Genomic DNA, 20,552 nt, shown 5'->3' with positions numbered 1-20,552 from the left:
CCACGTTGTAGGGTGGTTGTAGGATGACCTTTTTCAGCCCACGTTGTAGGGTGGTTGTAGGATTCCTGCTGCAGAGCTGCTCAACCCCATCCTGGAGCAGTGTTACTCCTGGTGCTCTCAGCTGGACAAGGGTCTCACCAAATGCATTGTGTGGCTCTGACTTGTGTTTTCTGCAGCAGCCTGGGCTTTTGGGTCTAATACTTTGCCTTTCCACATTTATCTTGGCAGCACAGACTCTGGATTGTTACACCACGGTAGCTGAACTGTGCCACTTCAAGAAGCCAGCGAGCCACTGCCCAAGGTAACACAAATCTCTTTGGTTTAAACCCTCTGTCCTAATGAGGGGCAGCTTAACTGAGGTGCTGAGGGCCCTGAATTTGAGGGCTGGTGGGAGAAGAGCTGACCATGCTGGTTGAACTGGAGGAGAGGGTTTGGAATGGTGTGCTCTCTCCTGCCACCATGATTTTCTCGACATCACTGTAAAAAATTCACTTTATGTTTTTGTATGGCTTCAGTAATATATCAGCCAGGATGCACAATCCTGTCCCAGCACACTATCATGTGTGAGAGAGCAACTGCACACTCTTTGTCTTTTTGCTTTTGCATTTGCTGGGTTTTGGATGTGGTTTTCCTTTACACCTTTAAACATGGAAGAAGTTTGTTCTGGAAACTGTGCAGGAGTAAGTGACAGGGCAGGGGGGCACAAACACATGCAGAGATTTTTGTGCATAGAATTGATCAAAAATACAGGTACTCCACCTTGAAAGGGGTCATAAAAGACAAATTCCTCTTCCAGTGGTCCAAATCCCTCTATTTGCAGTTCTGCAGCAGCAACCAAATGTCATCTGAGGGGAGCGAGTAATCAAATTCACTGTTGCCACCTGCAGACCAGATGCAGGCACTTGAAATCTCCCAGGAATGCAGCTCGCCTTCCTGTCCAGCCCTGATCTGGAGAATAAACCTGAATCCATTGTTTTCTAGGATTTATTGCCCAGCCCACTGCAAGGACGAGCCGTCGTACTGGGCACCGGTGTTTGGCACCAACGTTTACGCGGATGTGAGTACAAACCTTTCCCTGCATATCGTGACAGTCCTGCCCCACAGCTGGGGTCACACTGGGCTTTAGGGGAGAAATTCCAACTCTCTTGTGGTTATTCCATGTGGGGATGGGCAGGTGGGGGTGAAAGATGGGGTCAACAGGCTTGGGGAGCCCTTTTGCTCTCCAGCTCTGATTTATTCTGAAAGACTTGGATGTGTCACTCCACAAGTCCTTGAGTTGTGGCCACTGGGTTTGTGAGCCCTCTACTCTCCAGCACTGATTCCTTCCTGGAGATTTGGTCATGTCCCTTAACCTCCCCAAGCCTTTGGGCTCTGGTTGTGAAATCATGATTGCACTTTTTTCCTTTTTAAAGCATTTTGGGGTTTATAGATGAGCACCAAAGGGCTTTTATTCCATCCTGTCGCACTACAGAGTTGACAGAAAAAGACCTGTCTCCCCTCTCCTCCTCCTTCTGGGAGATCAACAGTTTCTGAGCAGCCAGGACAGAGCTCAGAGCAGTGGAAAGAAAGTGTGTGAGCTGGTTTTATGGGTTTGTTTTTCTGAGTTCTGCTCATGGGGATGAGCAGAGACTTGATGCTAAAACTAGGCAGTGTCATTTTCTTGAAATCTCTTAATATTAAGCCTCTGAAAACTGGGTCTCAATGTTTTTCCATTTGCGGGTGCCTGGTTATTTTGGGTTTTTTCCTCACTTTCTTTTTTCCACTGGGGACTGTGCTGAGGAATGCCAGCTCTCTGGCTGCCCTGTAGCCTGTGGGATTGTGGCTTTTGAAAGCCTGGGGGAAGCAGGCAGCAGGTTGTGGACCCCCAGCTTTGGGTCACCCTGGAGCTTTGTGGTCTGCTGAGAAAATCCATCCTGCAGTAATCATACAGCAATTTGGAGAAGCAATTTTGAAAGCAATTTAAAAAAACCCAAAAACCAACAAAAAAACACCTACACAGTTTTTAATTTTGCTCAAGACCAATTTTTTTGAAGGTAGAGCTGCACAAACAGGTTATCCTGGACTAGCTCACAGGCAAATCCACAGAGCAGCTGCCTCCCTGCAGTACCTGCCTCCTGCATGCTCCCACCTGCAGGAAATGGGAAATAGTTTTCTCTTTTTTACAGAGGACAAACCTCCCTCAATCACCCCCGAACAGGGTCTGTGATTACAGAGGAATTAGGTGAGGAGCAGCAGCCCAGGCTGGCACTGCACTGACGCAAAAGGATTAGTGTCCTTTAATGAACCCATTTCCTACCGTCCCTCCTGGCTATTGTTTCATAAATGGGGCCATGGGTGGTGGCTTGGGAGAAAAACAAAAAGCAGTAATAAAAAAAAAGTATTTGGCCACTTCCTCGAGGGTTTGGTTGACCTTTTTTCGGACTGCTGTGCTAACAGGGTGATGTGGAGGTGCCAGGAAAGCGCTGAGGTTGTCTTGAGGTTGGTGGCAAAGCTGGTGAAACCAGGGACAAAAAGTTTGAGGTGGCTCTGGATGGTGCTGCAAAGGGAGAGGTGGAGATGCTGGGAATGCTCAGAATGGGAAATCGAGAAGAGAAACAACCACACCACGCAAGGAGAATTTGGAGAAAGGCTTTTCCCAGGGAAAAAGGCCTGTGCAGGATGCTGGGAATTAACCCAAGCTCACTGCTGAGGAATAATTAAAGCAGGCAATGAGCTGGATGAGACAAGTGCTGGTCTTCTGGGAGGGCTTTGGGAATCCAACTTCATGTCTAGTGAGGCACCTTCATGGCCCTGGGAGCGCTTGGGCTCCAACTGAGTCCTCTTAAATAAGCTATCTGAAAGAAAATGAAGCCTTCAGCCCCATTTCCAGTCTGTGCTTTGCTTTAAAAAGCAGTTCAGGGACTTGTTTGTGGGGAAATTAGTAAGACTGTGGAACAGGCATGTAGAAGAGACTTGAATTTTGGGGTAAATGAGTAAAATGCAAGAAATACACAATGGTAAAAGAGGACAGGCCTGGTTCTGGGATGATCATAGAACCATGGAATGGTTTGGGTTGGAAGGGACTTCAAAGCTATCCAGTTCCAGGGGCAGGGAGACTTTCCACAGACCAGGTTGCTCCAAGCCCTGTCCAACCCAGCCTTGATTCTGGACCTGTGGGAACAGGTTGTAAGAGAAGGTTGTGAAAGAGCTTTTGGCTTCCATGAGACGCTGTCATTTGTCACCCTGCCTGGCTCCTGGTGTGAAATAGTCTTACAGGAGAAACCCACCACATCCCTGCCCAGGAGCCCTGCAGAGCCAGGAGAGAGAGCGACTTCCTCACTTTTGAGATAAGGTTCTATCCACAGCTGTGCAGTGATGGATGGATGGATGATGGATGGATGGATGGATGGATGGATGGATGGATGATGGATGGAGGGATGATGGATGGATGATGGATGGATGGATGATGGATGGATGGATGATGGATGGAGGGATGATGGATGGATGATGGATGGAGGGATGGATACATGGATGGATACATGGATGGATACATGGATGGATGGATGGATGGATGGAGGGATGATGGATGGATGGATGATGGATGGATGGATGGATGATGGATGGATACATGGATGGATGGATGGATGGATGGCCCACACAGAGGCAGGAGTTTGTCACCAGAGCAATCTTGAGTTGGGAGTCATCTCTCAGGAGACAGGAACTTAATGATTGAACGAGTCACACTAGTGAGTAAATTCTGAGTGATTAAGCTCATAGTCAGAGAATATTGTTAATAACCCACTCTGAAGTGTGTTGTCATTTTATGGTATGTGCCCCAGGGCTCATTTCAGCAGGAATTGGTCTCAGAGCATCCATCCCAAGGGATTTCACCACAGAAAGTGTTCTGTTGTCCGTACTGCTGTACTCTTGAACCTTTCCTGGAAGGGAAGGCTTTATTTTTGTAATATCTCATCTTCCAAAAGCTCTACAATCAATTCATCAAAGCACAGCCCGGTCTGGGACACGAGAGGGCTGCAATCCAACAGTGATAAGAGATTTGGAGTAAGTCTGTTGGTCAAAGCTTTGAGTGAGCGGTGGAACAGCAAGTCCTGGAAAAAAAAATAACAGGAATGCTTTGAAAAGAACACTGTTCAGGATGTCTCCCAGTGGAGAGTGTTGCAAATTGATCCAGGAGAGTTTTAATTTTATGAGCCAGTTTTAGATTTATAGATTTCCCACCACATATTAGGGAAAATTCACTGCATATCTTCCCAACACAGCATTCCTTTGCTCCCTAGACCATATATAGAAGCAAAACACCAAACTGGCACTCAGAACTCCAAGGGCTGCCAAGAGATAGGCCATCCAAAGTGATAAATATATAGGGAACAAGGCAAAGCTGCCATATATGGCAGTGAGAGGGAAGCAGCATGGGCCGTATCGTCCGTATGAAACGGGAACAGTTGCACTTGGCACTCGTTTTGTGGTACTTGGAGTTTTAGAAGTCAGGGCATTTCTGGGGTTGGGATTTTCACCTGCTGCAATTTGCTGTACAAAGTTGGTTTTTCCTTTCTGTTCTTGCAGCTTGCTGCATGTAACCCCTGCAGAGAGCTGATGGCCAAGTTTGCCCAATCCCTCAGCCTGCTTTTGCTCCCTTTTCCTGGATGCTTTGGGGGCTTAGTCATCAGTTGTTACTGGTTTGTGTTCCTCCAGCTCTTCTGACTCTGCACATCTGGGATGTGCAACAGAGAAACTTCAGTCTTTCCAGAAGTGTAATCTCCCTCCACATTTGGTGTTCTATGGGGTAATGCCCATCCAAAAACTCAAAGTCAAAGGGGGCAGGCCTTCTGTCCTTCCTAGAAAGAAGGATGTGAACAGTCCCAGATAATTAGTGGTCATTAACCTTAATCCAGGAGAAGCATTTCCTTTTCATGCAGCTGTGTGAATAACCTTTGCTGAGGTGAGAAGCACAGAGTAACTTCCCAGGCTGGAAAGTTGTCCTCAATTCAGACTTGGCCCTGGATAAGATGAAGAAGTGTGGGTTTAGACTGGACATTGGGAAGGAATTGTTCCCTGTGAGGGTGGGCAGGCCCTGGCACAGGTGTCAGAGCAACTGTGGCTGCCCCTGGATCCCTGGCAGTGTCCAAGGCCAGGCTGGACAGGGCTTGGAGCAGCCTGGGACAGTGGAAGGTGTCCCTGCCATGGCAGGGGTGGAACTGGATGAACTTTAAGGTCCTTTCCAACCCAAACCATTCCATGATTCCATGATGATCTCACAGGTGCAGTTCCACCTCAGAATGATGGAAAATCTGCTTGTCCTCAGTGGTGATGGTTGGATCTTCTTTCACCCAGGGATTATGACATACCTGCAAGATCTAGTCCCTAGTTTGTCCAAAAGAGGGACAAAATCCTTTCATAACTCTTCATCTGTTCCCTGTTTCTCTTGGTGCTTATGGAATTGATAAGCCTTCCTGTATAAGACATAGACAGTGCATAAGTGAAAACAATTAAATATTTTTCAGAGCTCCAGTATCTGCAAAACCGCAGTGCATGCAGGGGTCATTTCAGATGAAAGAGGCGGCTTTGTGGACGTGATGCCTGTAGAAAAGAAGAAAACCTACGTTGGCTCCTTAAAGAACGGCGTCCAGTCAGAGAGGTGGGACTTCTTTCCTTTGTGCTTTCCTCTCCTATTCCACAGCGGGCTCAGCTGCCTGTGGAAGTCAGCAGATATCAGCTCGATGGGCTGGTGGCTTGGAAGGAGGTGACAGTGTCACTGTGAATTGTGACACCCAAAGAAATGGAGCGTGGTGTCCTGCTCTTCCCCCAGCCAGGAGCTGCGTTCAGGCTGCTGTGGAAGGTGGGAGATGTTGTAAAGTCTGGTTAGGTTTTGTTACAGCACAGATCCAGATTAATGGGTTTTGCTGTGCGCTTAACACATCAGGAGATAAGCACAGGCATTTTCAGTTTTCAGCCCAGGTCGTGATTTGGGTTTCATAATTTGGATTTCCATTTAGTCCTGGGGTGTGGGATTAATTTGTATTTCTTGATTCACATCCTTTATTCTCTTTGAAAGAAGCATGAGTAAATTAACCTCTTGAGACATGATCAAACACCTTTTGAAGATGAATTTGCCACCCTTGTAGGTTTTTTTTTGTAGTTTCTCTTGGGCAGCCGTGATGGTTTCAGTGACCAATTTCAAATGTGCACTTCCACAATCCTGCACCTCCTTAGGATCACAGCAATCCAGTCACAGCTCATCCAGTTGTTTTTAATTTGAGACTTCACTTTCAATCTGTTATGTATTTTTTCAGATGTTGGTGTGATAGCACTGATTTCTCTGGGCTATCTGTGCAAGTATAGAATTTCCCACATTTAGGGGAGGTTTTGGTCACTGATAGCTCTGTCTGCTCTCTGCAGTTTTCTTTTATAAAGACCATAAGAAATTCTATCAAGTTTGCTGGTTTTATTCTAACAATGGATATTCCAGAATGCTTTAGAGCATCTCAAGAAATAAAACCAGACTAAGAAAGGAAAGCTATAGCTGTTAAATATGGGGGTTTTAACATAGATTAGCATCAGCATTTTCTAATTTTATACATTGGATTCAGGTGAAAATCCTCCTGTTCCTTCGAATTTTTTTTTTCTATCTCAGTCTTGTTTTCACTTATCTTTTAGTATAAAAGACAACTTTTTACAGGGATGGCAAACTGTGCCCTAGCTAAGAATAAATCCCACCACACTCAGGGATGTGCAACGTGAGCAGCCAGTGCTGATCTGAGAGGTGAGGGAAACCAGAGAACTCCTCACAGTGGGGATGAAGATTTGGAAAGTGTTATTTACACTCAGCAATAAGGAGCAGCTTCATGCTGTGAGATCCACCAAACAGTGAAATAACTTTTCCAAGATTTTCCAAGGTGAACCCTTACACTTTGGGACACTGGAAATAACCTTGGGTAAAGATACACGCCCAAACAGGTATGGGAGAAGATTGCCTTGAGGATTTGCTGGATCCTTACCCTTGTTGCAATGTTTATTTTGTGGGAATATGAAATTTTGTATTTTTCCTGTGTTTTTTCAACACAGTGGGACCTGGGAATAGAAACACCCCCTTTCCCCATTCACACAGCCACCCCAAGCAGCTTGGAGTCAGAGCATCTGGGGACACCTCTGCAGACTGAAAACGAATATCCATATTTATTGTCATTTAACGTGAGCTGATCTGGCCATTCCCACTGCCAGCACTAGGAGCCAAGCCAGACAGGCCCTGGGAACCTGCCAGCCTATTTGACAACTGTTTTTTAAGGAAAACATATTCCTCTTTATGCCTGAATCGCTGCACAAGGGAGCACAGTGTTCCCTGGATAAAAGCTAGGGCTGTAAGAGAGTCTGTTGTCTTCCAGCTCCTTTTGTTGGCATTTACACTACAGATCTGGGTTGAAAACATAAAAAAAAGGTGAAACCATGGATTTGTGCCACTTCTTTTTCATCCTTTATCTTTCTCCTGCTCCTGGTAGGAAAGAGATAGGAAAAATTCAGGGTTCTCTGTTTGGGTTCTGCAGTGTCTTCATTTGGTTCATTCCACGTTTGTTTTCCTTTCCTCTTTCCTTGTCTCCAGCTTGAAGAATCCTTCAGATGGGAATGCTTTCCGAATCTTTGCTGTGAAGCAGTAAACCCCCAGGGAAGGTGCAGGTTTCTTTGGGAGAGCTCTCTGTTGATCTCCAGAGACGCCAAAGCTCCTCTGAACGGCATCAGCTCTGCCCGTACCCTCCTTGCCGATCTCCTTCAGGGAATTCCAAAAGAAAAGGGGAAAAAAAAAACCCCAAAAAAGACCCCAGGTTCTGACTCAGCTGTTGGCATCTCATCGCACCCGTGCAGCGTTGTATCTTTCCGTCTCGTGTTTTTGTTTCTCTAGGGGCATTCAGCGACCATAAACTGTTCAAAGTTTCATTTTTACCAGAGGTGTTGCTACACAGAACGGCCGTGGCTCCATGTGCAGCAGATTCAGGGATCTCAGCCTGGGCCTGGATGGTGTTTTTAGGGTGTGAGGCTTCTCCTGGGGTGGGTGTGAGGATCAGCAGACTCGGGAGTGGGCGGCTGTCCAGGCGCTGGACACTTTGAAATGAGAAACTCATTGAAAAATTGCATTGTTTGGGGAGAGGATGGGCTTTGACAGAGTGCTTTTGTGTATGTTGGATGGTTTCTGTGCAAAAGAGGGTAAAAAGTGGTGTTTTCCCACTGAGGTGGTGTGCAGCAGCACTGCTGTGTGAGGCTGCTGGGTACCTCGAATGATGGTTTTTCGGGATGTTCTTGGCAGCCAAAATTGAGGTTTTGTGGGCCTGGAGCAGGGTGTGAAATGGTGGCAGAGATCCTCACTGCAGAAAATGAGGCCACCAGATCATCCAAAGAGCAGGTTTAGTGTTTGCTGGTCAAACACTCCCAGGTATTTTGCAAATCTGGCAAACCTCTGAGCAGTCAGAGAACTGGGGCTCCTGTGCTGGCACATCTCATCCTATCCTCCACACCATAACTCCAGTTAAATGCAGTGTATTGGTTTATACAGCAGTGCTGGTTGTTTTATAGTAGTTAAGTAGTGATAAAATTAATCTTATTTCTGCTAGGAATGGTTGCATCTGTAGGAAGCAGGTTCACTTTCCCTTTGTGAAGCTCCTGGTGGTGCGTGCAGTTCTGAGACTTTAAAGATGAGGCATAAATTGGGGTAGATTCATTTTTCCTGTCCAATTTCTGAAGCCAACAGATCCTCACTGTCAGTGCAAATGTTCATTTGATACCCAGGACAGTGTGGGTTTTGCAAAACCCATAAGGTGTTGTAGTGAAGTTATTCCATATTTTGATATTTTTGTCTTGACGTGCACCCAAATGCATTTCAAAGACGAGAGAAGGGCTCAGCACGAGCTGCTTTTTAAGGCAGAAGAATATTCTCAGCTGCATATTGGAAATGAATTTTTAGGATTGGTCTAAACACAGATCTGTTGGGTTTTTGACACACACACATCCAGTAACTTCATCAGTCATGAGAAGACAAAGTCAACAGTGGTTCTTCAGTTCTTGTAAATGTGCAGTCCTCCTGCTCAATAACTGAATTGTAATATTGGAGAACAAATGGGAAAATATTTCCCTCTATTTGGCAGATGTTTCACAGCTTCTCTTATGCCCAGAACATGTTTGGTTTAATCTAGACAGATATAAGAGCCATCTCATCAAGCTCCTTCAAAACACAGACCAAAAGCATTTATATGATTAAACGCTTCTTTAATTCTGTAAACACCATGAAATCAGCAAGGAAATGACATTTAAATGACATTTATCACTCAGTTTGTCCCATCACTGGGATTTATTTCTCTGTAAAATCTGAATTTGGAAAGAAACCTTTTGTAAAACCTGAAATTTGAGCTGCTTTGAGCTGTCTCCAAAAATACTGCACGGAAAAGCTACTTTTGGGGCGGATAGAGAGAAGTGACTCTTCGTGTCGTCTTTGTTCATGTAGTATTGTCGTCCAAGGTGTACAGTATTGACTTTAGATAGGAAAATTGAACTATTTCTTTTCCTTATTAAATAAATTGGTGTTAAAAACAGCTGGAACACATCCTAGAAAAGCTGCTGGTTGGGAGCATTGGAGATGTTGGCAGTGAGGAAAAGCTTCCCCGTTTCTGCCCTCTGTGAAGGGTGTGCTTGGTCCAACACTGCAGCAAGGATCTGGGACATCCTGGGCTGGGAATGCAATTGGAGAGAGTGAGGGATGCAGTCAGGCTCATGGGGACTGCGAGAGCACATAAAACACCTTGGGAGAAACCCAGGATCCATGAAAATTGTGTCTGGAAGGTGATGGAAAGGAACGTGAGGGCTCTTGGAGTAAAACCCAAGGGATTACTGCGAGCACATAACAATCCAAACAGCTGGGGATGTACCTAGGTGATGGAAAGGGGACGGGGGAAGGGTTATTATCCCAACAGAAATATCCTAAAATGCTTAATCCAAGTTACAATTGCGTATTTTTATCTTCAGCCAACTGGTTTGGATTTTTAGAAACTGATGTTAATTTAAGTCTGTATCTGTTTATTTTTGTATTTGTTGTACAAAAGAGAAATTGTGACTTTACTACACAAATATTTTTCGAGGTCCTGGGTGCTATTAATTTAAACATACCTCCACCAGAATTAGGGGTGATCAGGTCCTCCAGGGCAGTCATGACATATCAATGACTTGCAATCGTGTGTGCTAGCTATTCATGAATAGGTGGGACAGTACCAGTTTTTTAGCCAAATATTGACAGATTTTATTTCTGATACCAAGACACTTCTCAGCCTGCTATATTTCAGTGCAGCTTAAAGATACATCACATCTGTATCTCACCAGGCCTGCTCCTCCTCAGCCCCAGCTCAGCAGATCCGTGGGCACCTGTAGCATCCAGGTGTAGCCAAAGCTGATGCTGCCTGGTTGTTCTTTTCCAATAATTTGGGATTTGGAAGCAATGGCATGGTCATTGCAGGACATCTGGCTCAGCCAAATCTCCAGGAATCACAACCAGGGTGAATTCCAGAGCCTGTGCTGGTGGGGCCTTAGCTCCACTCATTCCTTCTTTTAAAGACTTTCAGCCAACAGCTGGTTGAGGAGGCTCCAGTTGTTCACTTGTGCAGTCTAAATATTTAGGGCCAGTTCATAGAGTTGCTTTTCCTTTTTTTTTTTTTTTTTTTTCTATGAAAAATGGTGTATTTTACTTCCTATGTATAAAAGTTACTTGTAAATTTTTGTGTGCCTTTGCATGTTTTCCAAGGGGCCGTGGTTGTTTATAAACTAAATTTTTTTTTTTTTTCTAAATACAGAATTGTAAAATATCTTTTCCTCCCTACCCTTCCATTTTCTTTTGATTTCTGAATTATTTGTGAAATAAAACCTTCCCGGAATGAATGCTTCCCTTGTCTTTAATGCTGAGCCAGAGTTGGGTTTGTGTTTAGAAGAGTTATTTGTGTTTAGAAGAGTTATTTGGGATTAATCCTGGGGACTGGAGTGTCCCCTGGAGACTCCAAATGAGATTGGGATGTGCAAAGCCTGTTCCACAGACAAATAAACTGCCCAGTACCCAGACACTAAAATTCAATCTTTACCCCATAAAAATAAGAAGCATCATTAGTGAAACATACTGAGAGTAAAAAAAATCACTGCCTGTCTTTGAATCCCTGCAACATAAGGGCTGAATTAGACTAATGGGTTGGAAATAGTGCTTAATAATTATATATATAATTATATTATTAGTAATTAATATTAAATCAATAATGTAATAATTCATATATGATTATATTTATTATGATAATTAATAGTATTATTTCCAAAATACAAGTGAGGTGAACTCCTCCCAATCTGAGCAGGCTGCTGTGAATTGTACCCTCTCTTTTTGAAAGGAAAAGTATTCAGATTTTGTAATTCCCTTTGAAATATTCTCCAGGCTCATCCTTGCTGACAGCACCACAAATCAAACCAAGTTTTTTCCTGGTTATCCAACCCCATTTGGTTAAAGGAACAACACAGGGAAGTTCATAACTCATCCTCCAGACAATGAGCACCAGATGGGTTTTGACCAGAAATGTGGGCTGGGCCATGGGATGGGGTTCTGATAGACCAGGCCATGAAATTTGTGTTTTTTCATCACCTATACAAGAGGATTAATGTTAAATCCAGAGATGTTTGGTTTACTTCAGGGCTGGGCTGATGCAGTTATTATACTGTTAGAATATTATTATAATATTAGAACAACATTTCCCTGTAAACCCCAGCCTAGGAATGATGAGATAATATCATTTTTGCCCTGCCAGTGATTTCTGTCAAGGGGAAGTTTCGTGGCTCCTGCATGCTCTGCAATTCCAAACTGCCCATTTGAATTTACTTTGTGCTTTCATTCCCCCATTCTCACTGCAGCAAAAATACCTCCTTCACTGGAAATATTTGGGAAGATTTTCCTAAGCAGAGGACGGAATTCAGGCTAATGGTTATTGTGAGGCTGCCCAGAGCATCCTGTTAATGGCAACAGTTCTTTGATACCCTATTTGTTGGTGCTACAAAATGCCCCTTTCTGTGATTTGGAACTGGATGATATTTAATGTCCCTTCCAACTAAATCCATTCTATGATTCTGTGAGTTCTGTGGTAAAATTCAGGTTATGGTTGGCCTAGAGAGACAAACAGCATAGCACTCAAAATTTAGGGCTGAGCCTAGCCCATCCTTTGGGTTACTTTCCCACCTTTTGACACTGTCTCTGGCTTTGTCTCCCCCTGCTTGAGCCCTGGGCTTTGTCCTGTGCTCATCCAGCAGAAATTGGTGTTATTACAAGTGCTGTGTGAGAGCAACGTGACGAACAAAGCTGTGCCTTCTCCCTGAACAACAGGTATGAAAACCAGGTGAGTGGAGCTTAGGGTAAAACACACAGGCAGGAGAAAAAAATGAATTTATTTTTTTTTCCCATCTGGGGTGGGGTTCAGATTCTGCTTTAGCTGTGAAGGAATAGAGATTGGAAAGTAGAAGGGAAGTGGAAGGGAAAAGAAAGAGAAACCCACGTGGAGCTGAGTGAGGGTGGCAGATGTGATATTCCCACATTGCTGGGAATCCCTGGGGATCAGCAGTCAGCCAGGATCCCTCTGCTTGCTGCTTCAGGCACAAATATCTCATTGCTGGTTGTTTTGCCTTCTGCTGGCTGCTCCTCAGCCCCTGCTGAGCTCATCAGAGCCTATGTATAGCACGGGCATACCTTGGGGTGGGTGTCCTTCCAAAAACCCACAGTCATTTATAGGATGCAACCCACGGTGGGGCTGGCTCTCATTTACACTAAGGACCTACTTTAGGGCACTTAGGAGGCATTTATGCCGCTTTAGGGTGTGGAGAGAGCAGCGTCAAGAAGCCTCAGTGTAAACAGAAACCACCCTTCTATCTTGTTGACAGTGGTTAAAATTGGGTTAGGGAGCTAAGTCAACAGACAAGGTCTGCCTTATGCAGCTCCCTGTGCTCCTCACCCAGGGGAGGGCTGTCCCCTCAGCCACAGCCCAGCACATGGCAGGGGGATTCGGTGTCTAAAGGAATTTGAGGATATTTATAGCGGGTGAAAAGTCAGGAGGCGCAGGTGGAATGTGAGAGCTGAAAGCAGAAGGGAGCAAAATAAATCAGGAGCTTTGGGATGTCTTACAAGGGCTGATTCTGTGAGGTTTGGGATCCTGGGGGATAGGGGCTGTGGGTGACCACGACCCCAGGGGGCACCTGTCAACATTTGCAACTGGCCTGAGGAGTGCTTGGCTGATATCTGAAGATTTAATTTAGCAGCTGCCTCAAGGCTTGTTTCTGCACATCTGCCTTTTGCACATGTGGAAGCTGAGAAAATACCACCTATGAACTGACCCCAGGGGCCAGAGGACAAGTTTGTCAGAAACATGTCTCAAAAGCTGTCTAATTTCCCTTTTCACCACCTGAGCAGGCTTTGTAAGTTTGAAAAAAAAAAGAAAAAAAGAGTAAAACCCAATAGACTGACTGTAGGAGGGGTATTCATACCATTGTAGTTTGATGTGTTTGTAAGGAGAATATTATTTATATTAATGCAGGCAGCTCCAAAACTGCATCAGCACCTGTGCTGGAAGAAACAGGCTGAAAAATCAGACGACACTTGGAAGGGAAGAGTACAAGGAATAATAAAAGATGGAGCCAACCAGTAAGGAACAGCTCAGCCCAGCTGAGACAGAGAGCCAAAATCATCACATTATGGTCAAGGGGATAAAAGTCATATCAGGTGTGAAAGGATCAGCAAGGCAGGTGAGAAACCTTTCAGCTTTGCTTCCTCTCTTCAGGTCTCTGGTGCAATATGACAATGCCTGGGTTTGTACTGTTACTGCCTGGAAAATATTCTGCCACCTGTGGGAAGTCCAGGAGGAAAGAAAGAGAGGCCAGAGAGCTAAAACAACTCCTGAGAAAGCAGAAGAGGTCTCTGAGGATGAAAAAGGTGAAGAAGAGGATGCCTGAAGTGTGTAAAGGTACAGTCAAGGAAGAGAGGGTTCTTCATGTCCAAAGGGAGGGATGGGCTTAAAGTGTAGCAGGAAACAGCAAGACCATTAGCAAAGGTTCTGGCTGGAGCAGATTTTCTGTGTGGCATTTTCAAGCCACCATTCCAGGTTTTTAAGATTATTCTGGATGGCAGCTCCTAAAATGAGATCCTGCTTTGAGTAGGGAATGGACTAGAAAATGTCTTGATGGTCATGCCAGGTGTTTTTTTTCTATAGTTTTCAAAGTTGAAGCATTCCATCATGTGGGATGGGCTATCCTCTGGACCAGGATGGTGCACAAGAAGGGACTGTCATTTTCCTGACACGGATAGATACATCTATCTATGGCATTTTCCTGACACAGAATATGACCTGGCAGAAGAAGCCTAGGTAAAGGTGTGCAGTGTCGTGGCAGATAAAAAAAATAGTCATTGCTCTTATAGCTCTCGTTAAAGAAACTCTCAGGGTTTTTGGTTGGTGTTTTGAGGTTTTTTTAGGTCTTTTGGCAGACAGATGAATTCTGAGGTACAGCTAGAGATGGACCCCTGCCTCAGATAAAATGGTGGGGACAAGCTTTCAGCAATGCTGGCAAGGAAGGGGTGAATGAGGGCAACCCCTGGGGGTGTCACCAAGCCAGACTGAGCACAGGCAGGGACAGCATCTCCTCCCAGCACCATCCGAGGACAGGCTTTGGGTGGGGAGAGGGAGACCATGGAAATATTCTCATCTGCAGAGTCATGAAACCATCTCAGGCGTCTGAGGACTGCTGGCCAGCTCAGCAGGCTGTGTGTGCCTTTCCAAAGACACCAGGGAAGTGGAGCTGTCTCAAAGCCTTACAGCAAAACAGATGCTGGGAGCCAAGCAGCCCAGTGCTGGACAACGCTCTCCTTGGGAACAGCTTCATTATCAGCAAACAATGAAATCTGCAAATCCAAGGCACTAAGTGGGGATTTGTTTGGACACCGACCGTTTTAACGAGAGCCATAAAATTAAGAAAACACCCAAGTTTTCATGAGCTCCAAAGTTTCTCGTCTAGACCAAGAGAGGGACTTTAGGAGCCAGCTCTAGTTGGTGTTGTGGACAGCTCTGGATGCAGTTCCAGAAAATGCTTGTGATCCATTTTTAAGGAGAGTTACTGGAAAAGTGGTCAAGCCCTGTCCCCTTGGCCATGGGCACAGGGTGGCAGAACAGGGGGGCTTGGAGCAGAGGATCTCCCCGTGCCACGGGTGTCCCACACTGACGCAGGAGATTTGTGTGAGGTCCCTGCTCTTCTCTTGTATAATCCATGACTTCAGATAAAATTAATGCCAAGTACCCAAAAAAGGGATTGTGTGTGCGCTCCCTCACAGCCTCTTCCCGTAATCTGAACACAGCGTTCGACTGTGACAGTTTTGCCAGTAAAATCGAGGTTTTTCCTTTGCCATGGGATCCAGGTTTAAAATTAGCTGTGTCCCAGCAGGGCCATCCCTGCCAGCCCCAGTGCTCAGCTTTGGAGGGTCAGGGCTTCAAAAGAGCCCAGCAGCCCAGTTTAAACAGTGGCCAGAAAAGTTTGTTCAGGGAGGGCTCCCTGGCCTTTAACAACAGGAGCCTCCGTTAGCTCCTACGTCGAGAAAACACTCAAACTTTATAAAAATACCTCTTAAAGTAAATATCAGTGAGTCACAGATACTAAATATTAATAATTCGTACATAGGGAGCAGAAATATCAGCAGGACCTGTAAGGCAGGCCTTTTTAATGTGAAATATTACAGAACTGGGTAAGTGTTCCTCTGGTTTTTTTCTTGTTTTTTTTCTTTTTTGGTGTGCCAACCTTTCCCATTTGAGACACGGGCTTGGAGCTGCTCCGAGGCCTTGGGTCAGTGAAACTGGTTGGAGTCTCAGTCCCACGAGGAGAGCAATTTCCCTGGAAGGGACCCAAGCAGGGAGGGCACTGAGCAGCACTCCTCGTCCAAGGGTCAGTGGTGGGGCATTCCCATGGAATTGGAGGGTCTGACTCCATAATTGCAAATTACAGATAAATAAGGGGTTTTTTTTGGTTATTTTTTGTTTTCTGTTTTTTGGGGTTTTTTTTGATTGACTGACCTTTAGGAAAAAAAAATAAAAATCAATCCCAAACCGACCACATTACGTAAAATTTATGCAACTACCCAAATCCCCAAAGCATTTTTGTCTCATTAAGGGTCAAAATGGAGTGAAAGCCAGTCGTTTTTGTAGTGAGGCAGTTTTAAGTAAAAAGTGGTTTTGTTGATCAAAATATATTAAAAAAAAAATTAAAAATACGCTGAGTTTTAAAAAGTGAAATTGCAGTTATTTGAGTAATTTCTTTTCATGTTCGAAAGTGTGGCTTCTTAAAAGCTTGTTGGAGTTGAAAAGCATTAATGAAAAATTTTAATTAATTTTGTTGTTTGGTTTTTATTTTCCCATGGTGTTTCACTGGCATTTGCTGGCTCATGTGGAGACTGAGATACTATCTGGGTGAAGAGAAGAGCAATTTTTTTGTTGAAATTGAGAAGGAGTGTCAGCTGAAAAAACTTAAGAAGTTCCAGACAGAACTAAAGGAGAAAGGCTTTTCTTGAGGAATGGAGTTAAAGGAGGAGTGAAGAGCAAGGGGCCATGACAAGGATTTGGACTGGAGCCTAACACCTTATTTCTGTGAAATCTGAGGGAAGTTTTGCTGTGCACTTTGAATGAAAGCCAGTCCCCAAAATCCAGGGGGTGAGTGGAAGTCAAGGTGGGAGGTGATCCTTACACTCCAAACCCCCTCATGCTTATTTTCCTTTTCTTCCCCAACAGAAAAGTGGTTTATTCTGCCAGCTATGAAAGACCCAGCAATTCCACGATGCTGTGTCCTGGCTCTGCAGCCCATCCTGCCAAACCTGCTGCAGCTTAGGATGTCCCAAATTACTTCTTGCTTTCAGTTCCTCAGCGCCTTTAAGCCAAACCCAATTTTGGAAGGACTGTGAGAGCTTTTATCTCTGAGCATTAATTCATTAATTAGCACATGCATTAGCTTGAAGGGTAAGGGCTTTTTGGTCCCACATGGCTGTGTAGGGTGGAGGTTCTTTTTCAGGGAATGGATTCTCCTCTTCATGTTTTCTGTTTGAATGGAAAGAGAAAAGGGACACTGTGGCTGTAGGGACAGTGCTTCCTACGGAGCTGTGGTGGCACTGAGATACCAGCATGGACACAGGGAGCCAGCTTTCCTTTCCTTTTAACCTGAGGGGCTCAGGGCTGTAGGACATGAGTGCATGTCCTGGAAATCCTCCAGGCAGATTCTCTCATGGTGCTGAAATTGCCCAGAAATGATGAGGACACATTTCTCCCTTCCCCTGAAAGCACCTGGAAGAGTTTTGACTACAGGCTCTGCCTTCTTCCAGGAAAGCCATCTTCTGTGGGATGCTAGAGGATGTCATTCTTCCAGCTAAATGCAATGTGAAAGAAATTTTCTCACTAGGAAAAGATAACCACAAGCAGCCTCGCTTTTCCTGAGCTAACATTTGGTTTTTCTGGAAATTGTGGGCACCATTCCAGCTCCAGTGGCTGGGCAGACAACACCTCCGTTGTCTCTGCCTCTTCATATCAACGGCTTCCCAGTGGACTTTCCTCAGGGAAAATTAATGGAACAGCTCACTCAGCTGGTCAAGCAGCACAGGCAGCCTGGGAAGCTGCCAAGGAAGACAAGTCTGGAGGAAAGCCCAGCTCCTGTTAGAGCAGTGATGGACACCGTCGGTTTTGTGCTCGGTCACTGACAACTCGATGGTCCCTTCAGCTGCTCCTTTGTAGGCCCAGCTTAACCTCAGCCCTGTGCTGAGGGCTGCAGTGAGATTTTGTGTCTTCATAAGCTGCATCCCATCCATGGGAACATCTCTGGTTTGGTGGGTGAGCAAGGAGTCATTCCCGGAGCTGGGGGTGGGTAGAGGAGAGTGAAATCCCATTTCCACACACACCTCTGACCTACCATCCCTCAGTGGTTTTGGCAGATGTGAGCTTCTCATCAAAGCCCCACTTTAAGCTGAGCTCTCCTGTACCTTTTCATAATTTTCTGTCATCTCTGCCTTTAATTACAGGCAGACCTGAGACCCCTGGGACTTGCACAGCCACCCCTCTTTGTGTTTCCCCTCCCTTCCCTGGTGGCACAGAGGGGCAGGCAAGGCCCTGCTGGACACAGGGGACAGAGGTGGCAGCAGCTGTGGGCACAGACTGAGCTCAGGGAACCCCCTCTCGCTGGTGGTGGGGGAGGTTTTCCCTGGGAGACAAGGGAGACAAGAAAATTATTGGAATAGGATGCAAAAATGAACCATAGACTTGTTTTTAATGAGTGTACTGATGATTACTGTAGATTTCAACATCTGTTTTGGCTGGACAGGAAGAGAGTATTGCAAAGGGTGCAAGAATAGAGACCCTCTTTGGAAAGAAAGGCTCACAAAACCCTGTCAGGATCTCATTTATGGATCTCATAAACCAGGGCTTGAGCTGATCATTGCAAATCTGCTCCCAGTTTGCACAAGAACTGCAGTTCTGCACAAATCAGAGGCTCCAAACCAGCCATGCAAGAAAACGTAGATTTTCTGGAGTGGTGGCATCCTTGTGAGGGTGTCTTTAGAGGTGAAAGATTTCCACCATGGCAGAAGCAGGACAGGAGAAGGGGTCAGACCATGGCTCTGGCTGTGGATAGCCATGCTGTCCCCTCTGGCATTACAAAAAAGGTGTGGCAATGCTTGCTGTGAGCCCAGGGAGCTGTGGGAGGAGGGCTGTAACACTGGCTCACCAATTTTCTAATTAAAGGCCATGAGTGGCCCTCCTGATTTGTCAAAGGATATTGCACAGAAATTAAAAAATAGGCAAATGTGTCACAGGAAGCCCAAAGGCTGGAGCTACAGCTGGGTAATTCCTCCTCTGGAAGGTGCACTGTGGATTTTCGGATGGTGACGCGCCTCTTGGTCACAGCCGCTCGCTGAACTGAAACTGCTGCTCGTTTCCTTCCTGCTTTTATTGAGCTTCAGGCTCGTTGTTGGAATAGCTGTGGAGTGCTGGTGTGGGGCAATGTCTGGCGGTGTCACAGCTGGATGAAGTGTCTGGCACAGGCAATGCCCTCTGGGCACGGCAGCACCTCTTCCCGAGCATAATCAGCCTCGTTAAACTCATTATAAACCTCATTAGTGCCAGCTGAGCCAGCGGGTGGTGGGATGGCATCACACCTTCTGCTGCAGCCTCATCCCAGCTTTTGGTGTCAGAACCTGTTTTATGGCAGGAGCAGGATTCAAAAACCAAATCCAAAACCGAATCATTGTGAGGTGAGGCCTGTGATGCACAGCAAAAGCGAGAAGGACGTTTCCAAGTAAGTCTGGACTTTGGGGGACAGGATATGACAGTGAAGGGCTTGATGGGATGATCTTTAGTCACTCTCCTGCCTCACACCAGCTGGGAGAGTGGTCCACACACTTGTCATTGTGACAGGTCTTGGATTTAGTACATTAGGGACATGAGAATAGATTACTCAGTATTGGGTATCTGGTATCAAGACAGGAGGGAATAAAATAAGCTTTCATGAAGAGAGACCATGTTTTCACAAAATATGTATTAGAAAAGCAAGGAAGGCTTGAGGGAACATAACAGAGCTACTGCAGCTCTTGATTGTGTCTAGGGCAGACATGAAAGCCTTCATGGTGTGCCAGGAGGTGAAATCAGCCACCAAGAAATGCCTGTCAGCAGGACAGTGTTGCTCCAGGTCAGTGAGTTATGGATTCTGGACAGGAGGGTTGGGAAGAAGGAAGGTTGTGGACATCTTTCCAATGACGTCAGGGATGTTGTTGCATTGTTTGCAGCCCCGTTTGGCTGACTCAAGATTTCCAGGACTTGTGCCTCATCACAATAAAAGCAGGAGCTGCTGACATCCTTGTCCACCCAGAGGAACCAACCTTAACCAGGAGCTTTTAGAGCCAAAGAAAGGAGCTGGAGCCATGTCCTGAGCCACAGCCACGAGTTGGAGCTTGCTGGATTTTCGTTCATTGTGCTATTGCTCACGTTGGATCCCTGTGCACAGCCTGAGTCATGGCTTTGGGAAAGAGAGAAATCAGTCTTGCCTGCTCAGAAATCCAACTGCTTTCAGTTCACCCAAACCACCATGCTGGGCTCTAAAGTTCCTTTTGTGGGTGGTTTCCAGCTGAAATTTCCCATCAGTAGTCACCAAAGGATGCAAACAACAAACAGTTCCACATTTCCCTTTGCTGCTCCAGTTCTCTGCTTTACCCCTATCTTGTCCTCTTTGGCACAATGTCCACTTGCATCAATCTGAGGTTTATTTTTGGAATGAACATGAGATTGCCTGGAACCTCTCCAAAAACTTAGGCCACTCTTTTGATCATGGAGCAGATAAACGTAATTCTGTGCTCGCTTTTATGAATTATTTGCCCTGAAAAATGAAACAGGGATTTTGTTCATGGCCAGCAGAGCTTGCAGTGTTTCTTTGGATGACCTGGAACAGGGATGCCCAGGGTTTTGGTGCCTGCTTTAGCAATATTGGTCTGAGGTGTGGCCATT

At 45.5% G+C, this 20,552-nt stretch overlaps 1 protein-coding gene across 1 annotated transcript in view; it reads left to right on the top strand.

The window, feature by feature from the left end:
* Window positions 1-10,905, top strand: part of CRISPLD2 (cysteine rich secretory protein LCCL domain containing 2) — a 30,909-nt gene extending 20,004 nt beyond the window's left edge. The window contains exons 13-16 of the mRNA XM_015639945.2: window positions 229-301; window positions 982-1,057; window positions 5,502-5,635; window positions 7,595-10,905. Of these exons, the coding sequence (XP_015495431.1) occupies window positions 229-301; window positions 982-1,057; window positions 5,502-5,635; window positions 7,595-7,649 (338 nt within the window). The 3' untranslated portion in view covers window positions 7,650-10,905. The remainder of the gene's footprint in view (window positions 1-228; window positions 302-981; window positions 1,058-5,501; window positions 5,636-7,594) is intronic.
* The last annotated feature ends 9,647 nt before the right edge of the window (window positions 10,906-20,552 follow it).

Source organism: Parus major, chromosome 11 (genome assembly GCF_001522545.3).
Source record: "Parus major isolate Abel chromosome 11, Parus_major1.1, whole genome shotgun sequence".
NCBI lineage: Eukaryota > Metazoa > Chordata > Aves > Passeriformes > Paridae > Parus > Parus major.
The sequence above is the reverse complement of the archived record's forward strand: the minus strand, read 5'-3'. Positions and strand labels throughout refer to the sequence as shown.